We start from the raw sequence: 16,007 nt of genomic DNA on the forward strand, positions 1-16,007 counted from the left end.
TCCTGTTTCACCCTAGGCTTGACCCATGACAATTTTCCAGAAGTAAATCAAATATACAAGAAATTCACACCATTTGATATGCCTTTTTCATAGCTAAAATTTACCATTAAGGTTGCATACTGTGGCACAGTGATTAAAAACGCTCATAAGCAAATGAATTTCAATTGGAGGATGAAAAACTATTGTGGTTATTCGTTTCAACAGAAACCAAAAAAAAGCAAAAACAAAAGGTTTTAGAAAGTAAAGACAAAGAAAGATAAAATAGTAAATAAATAAATAAAGTCTCTTTTCGTGTCCAGGAACAGGATTTTATATCACAAATTCAGTTTTTGGTTGGAATTCTGTTTTTTGGAATAAATTCCCTTCCTTCTTGAAGTAGTTCTTGAAGCAGGCCTTTGAAAAACATAATGTCTTACGTCGGGGTCCCCAACGCGTCTTTTTTGTGTAAAGCCTATCATTATTGACCACTGATTTTTTGGTCATTTTAGTAAAATGCTGGTGATTTTTTGGTAATTTTCTTGGTGAAAAGTTAGTGATTTTTATTTAGACCTAGTGGCAACCTTGCTGAGAGGATGAACAACTAAAATACACAAAGACAAATGCATTTTACTATTTTTATTTGACTTAAAAAGTGTTATAAAGACAGAAGACAGAAGAACACAAGATGAAATCATCACTTACAATTACAATCATCCATCGATGGCTTAATCTTAATGTTATAATTAAGAAGACAGTAAATCGTCTCCTTTTGAGTTTTTGGAGTTTCAAAGCTAAAAACAGAACACTTGCCAAAATATTAATAGTGCACACTAAAGGTATTCTTCAACTCAAGTAGAGTAAATTACATGCAATGTGAAACAAAAGAAACTGAAAAATATTACAAAAATATGGCTTTATAAATTCACATCAAACTTCAGTATTGCACTCAAGGGCGTATCCCGATTTTTTTCAGCTGGGGCAAATATTTCAAACAAAACTAGCTAATGAAGCTCTCAATTCACAACGCGCAAGTTAGTTTTTGCAATAAAAAAAAAAAAATTTGCTAATTTACCAATGAAAGTCGGTTATGTCTAAGACTATTCAAAAGTTCCTGCGACATCTGCAAAACAATTACTGGGGAGTAAAATCAAAAACGCGTTTTATATAGCTAAATAGTAATAAAGTTAGAAGATTATTTTTACTCGTGTTAGTAATACAATTTCCAAATCAAAATAAAAAATTGTATACTTTCCCTGATATTTAGTTATAAAAACAACTATTTTTGTTTTAAAAGTTGACCACTTGTAAAATAAAAATCGTTGACCATATATTTTCTGACGCCCCACGGGCATGAAACATGTTGACCACTTGTGAATAAGTACTAATAGCGAATGCAATTTTACCCCCTATCAGGTCAGCTATAACAATCCCGAGAAGTTGCCCACTAAAAAAAAATTAATAATTTTAAAATCTAGACATGACTGAATTAGTCAATTAGTAAACTTACGACTACACTTTAATGAAGAAAAAAATCATAAGGAATAACTTCGTTCTCCTAAATACAAATAAAATTCGTAAAGGGGAACGCCAGTTGACAATTTTTCGACAAGTTAGATAATGGGATATTTATTGATAGATAGATATTTAAGAAAACTAGGACATTAAAAAATATAATTTCAGCCATCATTTATCGGCTATTTGATTTCTTGAAAGCTTCTGGTTACAGAATTTAACCTTATAATAGAAACTCGTTCTGAAAAAAAAATTATGACTCTTTCCTTTGGGAAATCTATACATCGAAAGGGGAAATTGTGTTTTTTTTTAAAGCAACCATGCTCGGCTAATCAAGCCAGGTTCAGAACAGTTTTTTTCTGAAATTGCTCAACTGCAATTTTGTATAGTTCTTCAAAAACCTGAATCATCTCAAGAAAAGGAATAGTTTGCCCAGAAAACTCTCGGAAAGAATTTTCATAATCCCTCATCCGACAAAAGCTGTACATAGGATCAAAGACAGATTCATCAGATACGATCAACTTCGCCTCGCATTCTGCGCAGCGGTGCCAGAATAATTTTTTTAACACAAACCTGACAACGTAAGCGAATGTTCCCTCTTCTACAGCGTCAATACTTCCCTCCCCCCATAAATAAAAAAAGACCCGTCGTCACCTTCATTTTCAGCAGAATTCGTATGTGTAGAGGCTAAATTTGAGATGATAAAAATAACCTTTTCCTTATTTTTTTTTGCAAACACATCATCAAAAAATGTGAATAGAGGACTACCCTCTCACGATTACCCCTGTTTTTCATTGAAGTAAAGACATTTTTACAAAGGGCAAGTTTATATAGAATCGTAAAGCGCTTGGTAGTCAGTTTGTCACACAATCCACTAGAACACCTGATCATTCTGAAAAATTGCTCTAGGCTGCCCTGATTCAACCACCGAGTGCAGACAAAATGAAAACCTCGCGCGGTCAGGTCTTTGGTAAAGTCCAACAGAGACAGAAAGTAGCCAACCTTTCACACACTGGATCCTAGAATCCATATTTCGTCGGTTTTTTTTTATAAACAAAGATAGGACTTGCTAATGTTTTCATTGAACTTTGTAAAAATTGGAAGGACTTGCTAGATGAAGAAAGGGCATCTCTATGAATTTTCTTGCTGGATTGGCCAAGTGAAATCACGGAGGCAAATAGCTTGTCAAAGAATGAGCAAAAATCTGCTGCTCCTAGAGCCTTCGGCGGTATTAGGCTTTTGCTGACATATTAGCTTATGCCAGCGGAAAGAGAATGACTTAAACTTTGCGCAGTTGTCCTAACCTTCATTTTTTCAAAACTTTTAGGGTATGCATGGCGTTTACTTTGTTTAGGGGCAGCTCGCTTCCCAAATTTATTATCTAGATGGTAAAAGAGAAGGAAATCGGCCCAGGATGTTGTCAATCTCCCGGACTTGACATCATATCAGATCAAATTATTTCTTATGCTCTTGAAAAGGTGAGGAGGATCATACAATAAAACAAACTTTTTCATCCCCTCTCAAGAAATAAGGTTTTTCCCGAACAACCCCCAAATCTTTTTTAATCCTAGAAAATTCCCTCCCTTGTCTGAAATTACTGCTTTGAGTAAAAACCCAGATTCCCTACATTTGTCAATGCATTCCATTAAAGCAGATTTTAATTTCACATCTGTTAACCCACTAGTAGATAAAAAATAAGCAAGAGGTTGCTTCCAGTTATTCTTAATGCACTGAGGCACAAAAACAGTTGCGTATCAGATCATTCCACCTTTGTCTTTTCAAATCACAACATCCTTATCCCTAATATAGTCAATCCCACTCTTCAATTGCTATAGTACAGTAAAGATCTTGTTCGTCAATTTGTACACTTCTTTGTAGGAGCATTAAAAATACATTTTCGTTAAAACCCTCTAAAAGGTGTACTTGAGACAACTACCTTTGCAGAGTCCTAACGGTTGGTACTTCAAAAATTTTGGCTTGACGGTTTTTTTTTTTTATACCCGTGAGGTGTCAAGAAATAAAGAGTCAAAGCTGTTGTTCAAAGTCAAAGGTTTATCTTGAACAGAGATAAGGCTATTCCAGTCAGACACTTTTCAGCTTCCTGTAAAGCATCCTTTTCAGCTTTATTTTGCAGACCAAGGTTCTCGCTTTTACTTTATTTTTTATATTTAAGATTCGTTTTTTGGAGCGGTTGATTTGCTGTTCCTGTAGTCTGGTGATTTTACGGCATTTAAGTTTGCGAGGTGTGTATTTTACTTTGGATTCAGTAATCGTAGACAATTCGGACTGACAAAGTGCTCCAGAATCGGATTTCACTTGGTTAGAAGGGGTTTTGTCCATCGCTGCCATTTTCTGGCGTTTCCGAGTTGTTGTCGGAGTCACTGGGTATTCACTCTCATCTACGGCATCACCAGCATGATAATCTATAACAAATCCTAACTATTAAAAAAAAATGCAATTAAGTTTTATGTGCAATAAAAATGCATTACAAGGAAAGCACTCAAAAATTCTTAAACCGTTTTCAAAACAAAGATGCATCCACCCCCCCTCTATTTTCCCGTTCGCCACTCTAGTTTTTACATAAACAGAAAACGTCAGACGTAAATTTGTATACTAAAGATCGAAAGTGCCCCATTACTTTATGTATCTTTCGCACCAAATAATGGATGTAAAATTGGAAAACAAAAATTATTCATAGTCATCACTCTTTGACGGACGTCTGAAGGTATTACCAATTTTAAGATTAGATTACATAATATACAATAATATTCCCCAGACCAAATTCTGTTACTTTTCAAAAAATTCAATTTTGCAACAATTATGTTGCATATTTCTTCTGATCGCAAGGAGCTGTTTTCCCCTTAGAGTTTTGGATGTTCGACATGCCACCAGAAATACAGAAGAACTCGAAGCCACAAAATTGCCTTATTTTTTTCCTTAACCGTTTTTAATTTAGGTATATTTTAGAAAATACTAAGGTTAGAGATACTAAGGTTTTTTTAAATAAAAATGATTCTAACCATTCGATGAAGCTTCTGTGAGGTCACAGTTGTCCAAATATCTCGGTTGAATGACCTGACACACTTCTAATAGAGGCTGCCGCCAACTGGCGGGGATTTGTGGGTGCAACAGAAGTTGACGCCCCAAGGTAATGAATTTAATTTGCATCATGTCGAAAGCATGACTTCTATCTTCATATTTGCTTGTTGTTCCACAAGCAGCATCCTCAACTCCATGCTCTGTAATGAAAGAAGATATTACAAAATAACACAATACATAATAAAGTGCTTCACTTTCAAGGGATAAAAATCTTTATAATTTAAACACCATTCTTATATCCCCCAGTCCCCCATTGCACTTCCTGGATGGAGGGCAACAAAATGGAGATTAGCACCGCCTGTTTGGACCTCAATGGTCTAGTGCAGTATGCTTTACCTTTTTTTCTTATCAAACAGGTTTTGGTTACTAAATTTAAAGAAGGAGCGACGCAGCTCAATAATAACCGAAACTCTACAAACTGAATTTTGATATACATAGATATAATAAAGAAATTGGCTTATTATGCTGATTCAAATATATAATATTAAAAATATATAATATTCATTAAGTTTTTATGTTACGAATAAAAGGCTACGAGCCAGAAAAAATTCTTCAAATTTTGAAAAAGGGGGGAAACACCCCCTAAAAGTCAACGAATCTAAAAAAAAAATCACGCGTTCATATTTAACGTATCAGAGAATCTATCTTTATTTGTTTGTATTTCCCAGAGGTGATCGTAACGAACCAACATAACGATCTTAATGTTCATTCGAACGCAAATTAAAAGTTCTCGTGCCCTTTTTAAGTTAAAAAAAAACTGAAGGACAACTAGCCCCCCTCCCACACCTTTTTTCAAGAAGTCGTTCAAAAATAAGAGAGAAGAACGCGTTTAACCTAAATAAAACAGTGAAAAAGAGGTAAAGGAAAAGAAAACATTAATAGATAAAAATAAAGATACGACAATTTCGGCTTCACGTTCGGGAGCCTTTCTCAATGGGAGAAAGGTTTCACGCCCGGGAGACTTTCTAAACGAGAAGAAACAAAACTTTAAGGAAGGAAAAACATATTTTAAAAATAAAACCATCAGTATAATGACAACTAAAAACACGGGAGAAAGAAAAAGAAGGAAAACAACTAAAAAACAAAACAAGCATATGATTAATGTTATATGCTAAATATTCCAATATTATGCCGCAAGTTATGACATTTGCCCATTGTTTACATATACTATTTGTTATAAGATATTAGAGGTTAACCTTACTCGAAAGAAATTGACCTTATTGTATTACAATGAATTTATCTTACCTGTTGTGTCAAGTATAGAAGGAACGGCGTCTGGCTTGAGGCAAACTCTTAAACTTGATGCACTTTGCTCAAAGAAAGAACTTTGTGGGAAATGCTTTCAGCATATACGTTTGTTTCTGACGATTGAATCAATTGAGTTCAACAGTAAGAGGTCGGTCCTGTCCACTGCAGTCAGCCATTCTATGACCCTGAAAAGAATTTTGCATTAAAATATTGATCTTCTTCAAATTAAGTTTATTCAAAATATATTCAAAACTAAAATAAGCCTACATAATTCAAGGATCCCCCAGAAATGGGTCAGTTTTCTTTAGTATATCTTTACCTGGTTCTAGGCATTTACCCCCCCCCCCGAACATACAACCCCGTGGAAAATAAGGCTTTCCAAATTTAAGAATTTTATTTGAGTTTTATTTTTTTAATTTCCGTTGTGGGAAGGAATTTTGGTACTTGTGTATTATGCGCCACTCACTCAAGTTTACGCTTTGTAAAATTCGAGAACACATCGGTTTTTCGTTAGTTTCTTCGTTACTTTAGAAATAAATTTGGGCGATAGATTTGCAAATTAGGGGGGGGGGTAAAGTATAGCGGGTCAGCATGCAAAATGTGTTTGGTACAATTATTCTGCATATTAGACAGATAGATAGATAAGTGGATTTTAAAGCCAAATATACGGCCGTGAACAGAGTAAAATAATACAAATGAAAGGCACAAATAACATAAACTTTGATGAGCGATCATCATAAAACACTAAAATGAAACACTACATTAACCTAATAATAGTACTTAATACTTGGAAATACCGTCATTGAAAAAAAAAACACTTAACACTTGAAAAAAAAACACTTAAATGAAACATTACATTTACTTTATACTAAGATTTTTTTATTTTTTTTTTTAGGAAAAAAAATTCCAGATACTTCGTTATTCTTCTGTAATTTTTTAGTGGCCATATACCTAGAAAGAATTGTTTTCTGACTTCAAACTGTCCAAATACTTTACCCCCCCCCTTATGCACAAACATATAGCTCAAATTATATGTTTCCAATATATTCTGTCACTTGTCTTTGTCTCAAACAAAATTCTCAAATTTGGAAAACCCTATTTTCCACGAAGTATTTTCCGGGGGGTATTTACCGAGGGGGTATTTTCCGAGGGAGAGGTAGTTTCTGGGGGGTATTTTCCGGGGGTGCATCCGGGTTATTTTCCGTGGGTGGGGGGAGGTATTTTCCGGGGGATAATCGCCGGGGGGAGGTAAACGCAGGCCACCCTTCACCTTTATGGTGCTCTATGGTTCATTTTTCAGTTTTAACTGTGATTTTCACTTGTCAATCTAGTTATTAAAAAAAATTACCAGTTTTCACGTTGATTTTCACTTGATTTGAAAAACCACTGAAACCTCCTGGCTTAGATGATATTGTCAATCTAGTTATTTAAACAAAATTCAGTTTTCACTGTGATTTTCCCTTGGTTTGGAAAAATTGGCTCCAACATTACCACCACCCTCAGGACCGGATTAAATAGGTGCGAGGCCCGATTAGAACTTTTTTACCGGGGTCCTCTCTATATATTAAATATTAAAATAGGATATACATGTATAGTAGTTTACGTTCGTAAAGTAGTTCAAGTACGTAGTGCAAAATATCTGTAATAGCCTATAAAACTATCCCGATTAAATTCAATAAATCTAACTTGAACTTCAACGGGTATCAGTTATCTATATTATAAAGTATATATTATATAATAATAAATAAATTAATAAATTTCATACAGCAATGCCAACTTAAAGTAAATATATTTTTGAATAACTCATAATTGATCCCTTATCGTCAAAAATAATTTGCTTTAAATTTCAAATCCAAAAGAGGGTGGTCAGGGCCGGAAATACACAATTTTGCGTCAAAACCTTTAACTTCCATGATCTTAAGGCTATATAAATGAGTTACTCGCATATTTTAAATACGCTAAATCACCTTCTAAAGGTGATTATTACATATATATATTATTATTATATATATAATTATAATATATATATATATATATATATATATATATATATATATATATATATATATATATATATATATATATATATATATATATATATATATATATATATATATATATATATATATATATATATATATATATTATAGAAATGTCCAAATCCATGCAAAGTCGTCATCAATAAATGTAAAACGTTGTAAATTTACAAGCAACAGCACCTTAGATCTAGCGAAATATTTCCAAGTAGGGCTCATCAGAAGAAATACCACGTGCCTTAACGGGTTTCGAGGCTTTACTTTCTTTACCCGGTTTATAAAGATAGTCCAATTTTAACATAAAAATTTTCAAAAATGATTGTTCAAATCATTTTTAGCTATCATTCAATGCTAAAAAACTTAACAGGGAGAGTAATTGGAAACAGGTTTGTAGTTGCGAGCAATTTTTACCTTATATGGATCAAAATTACGAGCATGTTGTAACGAGGGATTTTTCCATTATAAAGCATCTTGATCGTCAAAATATAATGAAAATGGGGGCTAAATTCCGTCTTTCTTACCGCATAAAGCCATCAGATATTCTTAGGGGATTAAAGAATGATTTAAGTTTATTTATTGATAAATGGTGCAAGAAGGAGAAAATTACTAAAGACAGATTTCAGAATTGGATAAACTTGATTTTGACTAGTGTACGAAATAGCATGTATAGAATTAATCCAACATATTCTGAAAAAAATTCAATATTTTATAATGCCAATATGAAACAAGCAATTGCTAATATACAGAATGAATTTGTAATTGTACCAGTTGATAAAGCTAGCAATAATTTTGCCATAATTTTTCAGAGACTATTGTGATATTTTATCAAAAGAGTTACAAACAACAAATACATACGAAAAGGCCCATATAGAGGAGAATAGTTTAATTGAGAATGTAGAACAAAGACTTTTGAAAATATTCGTTAATACAATAAATAATAATGATGAAAGGTTTTCTTTCTTACATAGGGCAATAAAATTCATAAAAATCTACAAAAACCCCGTTTTGTTGTCGGGTTAGTGCAATGTTCAGCCAGACTTGTAGCTACTGATCTAACTTGAATTTTTGGGGAAAATAGGAATAAATTTAAAGCATATTGCTCCGGAATTAAAAAAATTTCTAACTTTAACCCATATTGGAGTGTTAAAAACTCGTTACAAGTAGTATATTCTATGGCTAGTGTTTCATATAAAATATTAGATTAATTTTACGGTGATTCACTACGTAAAATTCTGTCCACTTATTCATCAAACGAAAAATTGAAAACTGAGGTTCAGAAATCTTTGAGTGTGTATAAAGTTATATACCGGAAAATTGATGCTTTCAATAAAAAAAAGCATGATGGATAAATTTCTTTATAAATACTGTTCATTCAAGATGATATAGATTGGATATGACATATGATTTATTGGAATTTGTTTTTTTAATACATTTTTAAGATTTAATGGTAATTTATATAAACAAACTGTTGGTATTTCTATGGGTGGGAATACAAGTCCATTCATAGCGGACTTGTTTTTAAGTCAATTAGAATACGAATTTATGATAAATAAAAATAGCCCAAGCAATGTAAAATATAACCTTTCAAATAATAAAAGATATCTCGACGATCTCTTAGTAATAAATTGTGCAGAGTTTATTGAGATTTCAAAAAATATTTATCCACAAGAGTTAATTCTGAAGCCTAGCTGTGGGATAGGACACTCTGACCATTTCTTAGATTTAAATATTAATATTTCAGATAATAATAAATTAGTTTTTAAAATATATAATAAAACGGATGATTTTAATTTTGAAGTAATTAATTTTCCATTCCTTGAAAGCAATATACATTAGTAGTAATAGTGGTAAAGGTCCAGCCAGTGATTGCATAATATGCCTTACCAGGGGTCAGTCATCTATGGATCCAGCCAGTGAAGTCAGATATAAATAAACGGAAAATTTCATTAATAATAATAATTAGGTTTTAATTTGGCCTGAAAAGTTTGGGAGGCAGGGGGGGGCACTAATCAAGAGCTTAAATTAGCTAAAGAAAAAGGCATGAAACAAGAAACGGCAAAAATCTTAGTTCAACTAGAAAAGTTGACTTGCCACCATATGACTTGAAACTAAAAAATAAACCAATGATTATGCCAATACGTAATTTGGATATTCGAGAAGGCAAAGGCATTGGAACATTCCTGCTTGTTACTGAATTATATAACAACGCAATTAAAGCAAAGGTATAACGACTGGAGTCAAGCTGGGGGAAATTTTTTTTGTATCTATGACGTCACGCAAAATTAAACACGATTTTGAATGAATCCGAACAGCTTAAACAAAAGGCGTGGGAAAATATCCGAGGTAATGATGGGCGAAAATGAAGCACTAACGAGATCGGGCTAGAAGACATGCGACAACAAACATCGCAATGAATCCAAAATGAAAAATAATGGACAACAAAATCTGCGGTAACAAGAAAAGCCATAGGGATGATTACAATGGAATAAAGGAGCCCCTTAGATTAGCGTGTGTGAGTCTGTGAAGGATAAACCACAAGGAAGAATTAGTTTTTAGTATCTATCACACATTCAAAATTACACAAGATGACAAATGATACAGTACAGTTTAAGAAAAAGTCACAGAAAAAGAAACAGCAAAAAAATCACATTGAATTGCAGACAAAAATTTGGCTTAAAACCAAAGAATGACACAATCATTGTGCTTTTCTGCAAATCAAATATTTTTTTAAATAGTATGGAATTTTAATCCCATTAATTTTCTTTAAAATGAGCCATTGAACAACTCTCTACGGTGTTCCAGTGCCAAACTATCTGTTGAATTACTAACCTATACTATAATTAATGGCGTATAAACTTTAGTATAGGCAAGAGGTCGTTCTTTATTTTAAATTATTTAAACACTTTATACATTCCGGTGTACAGTCTATATGAAGGTTATTTAATACGGATCGGACATTCTCCTGACTTTTCAACATTTTCCCAGCACAGTAATCACAGACAAAGAATGAATCTATGACATCCTCATCAGGTATTTTGTTAGTTTGAATGAAAAGATTAAAATTATTGCTCAGATATCATAAATATTTTTTGCAGTTTACAGTTTATATGCAAATATTTTTTAATATTTACTGCAAATATGCAAATATTTACTGCAAATATTTTTGCAGTTTACATAATAACTTTAGCGATTATAAACTGAAAAATAAGATATATTAAAAAATGGAATTTTTTGGTCTTAAACTACATAGTCAATCCCACATCGGGTAGTTAGAACCTAACCAAAAATAAAACTAATTTTAACATTTTAAGGTATTTTTCTAGCTTGTATTGAAATATTCAAACTGTTGCTCAGATACCATGGATATTTTTGCAGTTTACACAAGCTAATAAGAATATTCATTTATATAATTTATAAAGAATATAAATTAATATAGGTAAGAGGTCGTTCTTTATTATATTTGAGTTCAACACACTCTGTGGTAACGATTGATCTTTTTCTTTTCCCTGTTGGATCACTTACTATGAGATAGACTTCGGTTCTGACTGTGACAAACAGGATAAAACCCATGGCTTTTTCTTATTTGGAATAGTAAGAGACGACCTTGAAAGAGTCACGTACCAAACTTCCATTTAAAAGTTGAATTTATTATCTTAACGTTTAGTTACTATGTGCCATGGTTTGCTCTTTACTCGGCTTCAACTATATCCACTGAAAGTAGCTTAGGCCCCATTTACCATAAATGTTATCGATCCTTTATGTAATTACATAATCCCTATTTATGTTTCAGTTAACATGGGCTAGGTGTCGTTCTTTATTGTACAAAAATACAGTTTTTATTGGAAAAATTTATTCTCTTTTAGAAATAATTTATTTTAGTTAATATAGATTTTTAACCCAATTAATTTCCTTTAAAATGTGCTATTGAAAAACCCTCTACGATGTTCCAGTGCCAAGCTATCTCTTGATAAAAAAAAAGAAAAAAAAAAGAAAAAAAAAAAGAAAAAAATATCCCGTTTGGGGAGAATAACGTGGTTAAAGTCAATTTTCTTGATTTTCAAGCCAATATATTTCCCTTGCTGTTCAAGCCAAGGGACAGAAAGTTTCCTATACAGGGGTTTCGGACAAGGCGGTTCTAATGGTGTACTTTTTGTTTTGATCTGACTCCTTTTTTAGGAGCTATGGGTTTTTATATTTCTTAACATTGGACGTGATCGTCTCTTACTAGGTTGCTAGCTACCGCTGCAACCCGGATTGCGTAATATGCCTTACCAGGGTCATTTGCCTATTACAATGAACTTTACATGGCTTGACAGACATGTTTTCTATTATGACATTGATTTTTTGTGTGTCAGTCGATTAGAGAAAGTTGGTGGTTAGTCCAATATAATAACTTGATTGGTCGGTTTTCTAAAAAAACTCGCCAAGCTATAATGTACTCAATTTAAAAAAAAAACCGTCATTATTGCGAGAGGCTTACTCAATTTACATCTTAGTGTTAACTGGGTGATCTAATTGCGTAGGTACTAAAGGAACATTTGAAGGTGGAGAAAAAAAGGGGTAATTAGTGATTGGATAATTTTAACAAGAAATGACTGAAAAGTGTTTTGGGGGAGATGGAATGAATGTGTACTGTATAATACACAAGTGATAATTTGCACAGTGTTGTCAATTTTAAATAGTTTAGAAATAAAAAAATTAACAAGAAATGGCTGAAAAGTGTTTTGAGGGGGTTGAGGTGCACGAGGGTTCAGTTACATGCGGATTCAGTTACACGGGGATTAGTTAAATGGGGTCGAGTAGCATGGAGGTTCAGTTGTACAGGGTTTCAGTTATACAGGGGTTCAGTTACATGGGGGGGTCAGTTGTACGGGGTTTCGGTTATACAGGGGTTCAGTTACATGGGGGGTTCAGTTATTTTTTCTGATTTTGTGTGTTTTCGCAGGAAAATAACTGGTCTTTTAGCAAACTTAGCCATAGCTACCTGAAACTCTGCATAAATATCTTCATTTTTAATCTAATTGCAATGGTACTAAAGGAACATTGAACATTTTTTCTGATTTTGTGTGACCACCCGGCGCCCCAAAGACTCCTGAGCCTCCATTATAATACTTTTTAAGGCTTTATTATATCTTTTCAGAACAAATTATTATTTTAGGGAATTATTTCGGCGAAACAGTTAGAGACATTTGAACGGTGTTGTGAGGTCCCTTACCACAACCCCAAAGGGCTCCGATCCCCCCACCCCAACCCCGAACGAAGCCCCCGGACAGCAAAGGTTCTCTGGACCCCCAAAGGACCCCCGGCGACCCGATGCCTCCTGAGTCCCCCATTATAATACTTTTTAAGGCTTTATTATATCTTTTCAGAACAAATTATTATTTTAGGGAATTATTTCGGTGAAACAGTTAGAGAAATTTTAAGAGATGATTTTAGAATAGGACTTGAGGGTGAAACTCTGTGGTCGTTATAATACACAAGTTCCATTTGAACGGTGTTGTGAGGTCCCTTACCACAACCCCAATGGGCTCCGATCCTCCCACCCCAACCCCGAAGGAAGCCCCCGGACAGCAAAGGTTCTCTGGACCCTCAAAGGACCCCCGGCACCCCCGATGCCTCCTGAGTCCCCCATTATAATACTTTTTAAGGCTTTATTATATCTTTACAGAACAAATTATTATTTTAGGGAATTATTTCGGTGAAACAGTTAGAGACATTTTAAGAGGGTTGTGAGGTCCCTTACCACAACCCCCAAAGGGCTCCGATCCCCCCACCCCAACCCCGAAGGAAGCCCCCGGACAGCAAAGGTTCTTTGGACCCCCAAAGGACCCCCGGCGCCCTGATGCCTCCTGAGTCCCCCATTATAATACTTTTTAAGGCTTTATTATATCTTTTCAGAACAAATTTTTATTTTAGGCAATTATTTCGATGAAACAGTTAGAGACATTTTAAGAGATGATTTTAGAAAAGGACTTGAGGGTGAAACTCTGTGGAAGTTATAATACACAAGTTCCATTTGAACGGTGTTGTGAGGTCCCTTACCACAACCCCAAAGGGCTCCGATCCCCCCACCCCAACCCCGAAGGAAGCCCCGGACAGCAAAGGTTCTCTGGACCCCCAAAGGACCCCCGGCGCCCCGATGCCTCCTGAGTCCCCCATTATAATAATTTTTAAGGCTTTATTATATCTTTTCAGAATAAATTATTATTTTAGGGAATTATTTCGGTGAAACAGTTAGAGAAATTTTAAGAGGGTTGTGAGGTCCCTTACCACAACCCCAAAGGGCTCCGATCCCCCCCCCCCCACCCCAAAGGAAGCCCCCGGACAGCAAAGGTTCTCTGGACCCCCAAAGGACCCCCGGCGCCCCGATGCCTCCTGAGTCCCCCATTATAATACTTTTTAAGGCTTTATTATATCTTTTCAGAATAAACTATTATTTTAGGGAATTATTTCGGTGAAACAGTTAGAGACATTTTAAGAGATGATTTTAGAAGAGGACTTGAGGGTGAAACTCTGTGGTCGTTATAATACACAAGTTCCATTTAAACAGTATTGTGAGGTCCCCTTACCGCAACCCCAAAGGGCTCCGATCCCTCCACACCAACCCCGAAGGAAGCCCCCCGGTCCTCAAAGGTTCTCTAGGCTCCCAAAGGGGCCCCCGGCGCCCCAAAGACTCCCGAGCCTCCATTATAATACTTTTTAAGGCTTTATTATATAGAGTGGCGCGCCACTCTAAGTGAACCTAGATCAACCCAACTTTTTGGATATCTCTCTCACTATGACTCTGTTTGTGTGTCGTGTCTGTGCGTGTCTCGTCTCTATGTGTGTGTCATCACAGAGACGATACAGAGACGACACAGAGACGTCACTTTTTTTTGCAATGTGTAGGAACCAGTGGGGAATCCCCGCTCGTTTGGAAAGGTGCCAAGGAAAGGCAAGCAAATAGCATGTAGTTTCCACACTTTTTTCAATGTGTAGGAACCAGTGGGGAATCCCCGCTCGTTTGGAAAGGTGCCAAGGAAAGGCAAGCAAATAGCATGTAGTTTCAAAACGTGTTTAATCAAGTGTAGAGGTCCCATAGAATGAAATTTATGTATTGTGCATGTAAACGGCTAATTCAAGAATGAATTTTTTACTTACTTAGAATTTTGTCATAATTTCTTGAATGAAATACCTTTTTTTTTTATCCAAGAGATGAAAATCAATAAAGAGTTTGTTACTTACTTCCCTTTTTCTTTTAATTTCTTGAATTAAATTTCTGCATCGTGTATCTAAGTCGTGAAAACAAAAAAGCCTTGCGTATCCATGAGGTAACTTCAAGTAAGGATGTGTTACTTATTTAGAATTTTGTCATAATTTATTGAATGAATTGACTTTTTTGTTTATCCAAGAGGCGAAATCAAGAAAGAATTCGCTACTTACTTACAATTTATGATAATTTCTTAAATGAAGTTTCTGCATTGTGTATCCAAGAGGTGACTTCAGGAAAGAGTTTGTTAATTGCTTACAAATATTTTCATAATTTCTTGAATGAAATTTCCATATTGTGTATCCAAGAGTTGACTTCAAGAAAGAAATTGTTACTTACTGAGAATTTTTTCATAATTTATTGAATTAAATTTCTACATCGTGTATCTAAGTCGTGAAAACAATAATGAGTTTGTTACTTACTTGGAATTTTGTTATAATTTCTTGAATGAAATGTCTTTTTTTTTATCCAGCAGGTGAATTCAAGAAAGAATTTGCTACTTACTTACAATTTTTTCATAATTTCTTTAATGAAATTTCTGCATTGTGTATCTACGAGGTGACTTCAGGAAAGAGTTTGTTACTTGCTTACAATTTTTTCATAATTTCTTAAATGAAATTTCTGCATTATGTATCCATGAGGTAACTTCAAGACAGAGTTTGTTACTTACTTAGAATTTTGTCATAATTTCTTGAATGAAATCTGTTTTTTATTGATCCAGGAAGCGAATTCGAGAAAGAATTTGCTACTTACTTACAATTTTTGATAATTTCTTAAATGAAATTTCTGCATTGTGTATCCACGAGGTGTATTCGAGAAAGAGTTTGTTACTTGCTTACAATATTTTCGTAGTTTCTTAAATGAAATAACTGTATTGTGCATTC

At 34.2% G+C, this 16,007-nt stretch overlaps 1 protein-coding gene across 1 annotated transcript in view; it reads right to left on the minus strand.

The window, feature by feature from the left end:
* Positions 1-6,019, minus strand: part of LOC148944048 (uncharacterized) — a 42,918-nt gene extending 36,899 nt beyond the window's left edge. Inside the window, exons 1-2 of the mRNA XM_089100426.1 lie at positions 5,836-6,019; positions 4,512-4,730 (exon numbers count right to left, since the gene is read on the minus strand). Of these exons, the coding sequence (XP_088956552.1) occupies positions 4,512-4,662 (151 nt within the window). The 5' untranslated portion in view covers positions 4,663-4,730; positions 5,836-6,019. The remainder of the gene's footprint in view (positions 1-4,511; positions 4,731-5,835) is intronic.
* Positions 6,020-16,007: the final 9,988 nt, after the last annotated feature.

Source organism: Artemia sp. Qi Xiang Cuo, chromosome 14 (assembly GCF_049724085.1).
Source record: "Artemia sp. Qi Xiang Cuo chromosome 14, ASM4972408v1, whole genome shotgun sequence".
Lineage (NCBI taxonomy): Eukaryota > Metazoa > Arthropoda > Branchiopoda > Anostraca > Artemiidae > Artemia > Artemia sp. Qi Xiang Cuo.